The 1,622-nt window shown below is 43.6% G+C and overlaps 1 protein-coding gene across 2 annotated transcripts in view; it reads right to left on the bottom strand.

Moving 5' to 3' along the window:
• LOC106532084 (cyclin-dependent kinase-like 5) overlaps window positions 1-1,622 on the bottom strand; it is a gene marked incomplete in the record, with an annotated part of 40,161 nt that overhangs the window by 21,926 nt on the left and 16,613 nt on the right. For both annotated transcript variants that reach the window (XM_014028076.1, XM_014028077.1), the window contains 1 exon segment: window positions 532-577. In XM_014028076.1, coding sequence (XP_013883530.1) covers window positions 532-577 — 46 coding nt within the window.

Raw genomic sequence — 1,622 nt, 5'->3', positions numbered from 1 at the left:
CATCCATCCATCCATCCATCATCCATCCATCCATCCATCCATCCATCCATCCATCCATCCATCATCCATCCATCCATCATCCATCAATTATCCATCCATCATCCATCATCATCCATCCACCATCATCCATATAGTGAGTTTTACAGATTAAATACTTGGTCACCCTGGCGACACAGTGGGAAACACCGTTACTCTCAGCAGCACAGATTCAGTGTTGCCATGGTGACATTTTTTTTACATTAAACTGAGCAGTCAACAACATCCTCCAAGTTTACAGCAGAACGGCTGCAGCAGCACGCAGAGGCAGAGGACGTTACCCTCTCCACGTATTCAAAGACCAGGTARAGCTTCCCCCTCCTGCGGAAGGCCTCCTTCAGCTCCACGATGTTGTCCTGCTTCAGGGTCCGCAGCATCTTCAGCTCCCGCAGCGTGGTCTCTTTGACCTCCTCATTCTCTGCGTGGGGATCACACACACACACACGTCAAGACGTTCCTGCTGCCGCCTCACACGCAGCCTGAACCTCCGCTCACCTTCACTGTCTTTAAACTTCTTGATGGCCACCAGCTCGTTGGTTTCCTGTGGAGACAGGAAGTCATCAGAGACCCAACAGGACCAAGAACCAGCCRCTTCGGATGTTCTCAGTCCATTAAATGGACGTTATTAGCGGTTATCAGTCCCATAGAATGGCTTCAGAATGTCCCGACAGTGCCCCCTAGTGGGTTACCAGTGCCMTATACGTTGGAATGCAACRATCTGCTACCGCCAGAGTCCGGTCTACTTTATCATAGCCCATGTTAGTGTCTYTAATATTACTGGCTTTATGCCTCATATTAACCAGCTGACAGTCTGAAGCCATTCAATGGGACTGATAACGGCTAATAACGTCCATTTAATGGATGATAACGTCCAAAGCAGGTGCAAGAACTACGTCTCTTCTGTGTTTCACACTGTGGTCTGCAGCCAGGTGGGTGATACGCTCCCCTTCAGGAGTTCAAATATAATGACATCACAGCCCAGAGAGCTCCTCCTCCTCCTGGTGCTGCTTCGTCCTTCTGTCTGCAGAAGGTCAGACTGTCGGCTCGAGGAGGAGGAGGAGGAGGAGGAGCTGCGTGTCACCTCTTCATCACACAAACCAGCTGTTTTACAAGGATGACACACACTGAACCATCATGTCTGCAAACATAAAGATTTACAGCTCTGATGTGAGACAACAAACACTCACTGAGGTTCTGGAAAATAAAAACCTCCAACGATCTGTTTTAAATCAGMTCACTTTACTGCATGAATGAATATTAAGTAACAATTGTTATTTTATTAGAGCAAAATATGCCTCAAATTTCTTATTCCATGAAAGTAAAAGAGATTTACAGTTTGTTATTGATGGGGTCTTGTTACATGTATTGTTATTTTTTTTTTTTTAGTCAAAGATCTTAACAATGTGGCTCTGAGTGTAAAATAAAATATTAAAGAAGTGTCACCAACATATTTTTAATATTTAGCTCACTTTCTGAGTGTTAAGTTTTATTTTCATTGTTTAACTCACTGTTTTTACTTTTTGCTCATTTTTAGTAAATGTTAAATTTAAATGTTAAATCTTTAATGTTGTGACTAAATGTTAAAG

Source organism: Austrofundulus limnaeus, unplaced genomic scaffold, assembly GCF_001266775.1.
Source record: "Austrofundulus limnaeus strain Quisiro unplaced genomic scaffold, Austrofundulus_limnaeus-1.0 Scaffold716, whole genome shotgun sequence".
Taxonomy (NCBI): domain Eukaryota; kingdom Metazoa; phylum Chordata; class Actinopteri; order Cyprinodontiformes; family Rivulidae; genus Austrofundulus; species Austrofundulus limnaeus.
The sequence above is the reverse complement of the archived record's forward strand: the minus strand, read 5'-3'. Positions and strand labels throughout refer to the sequence as shown.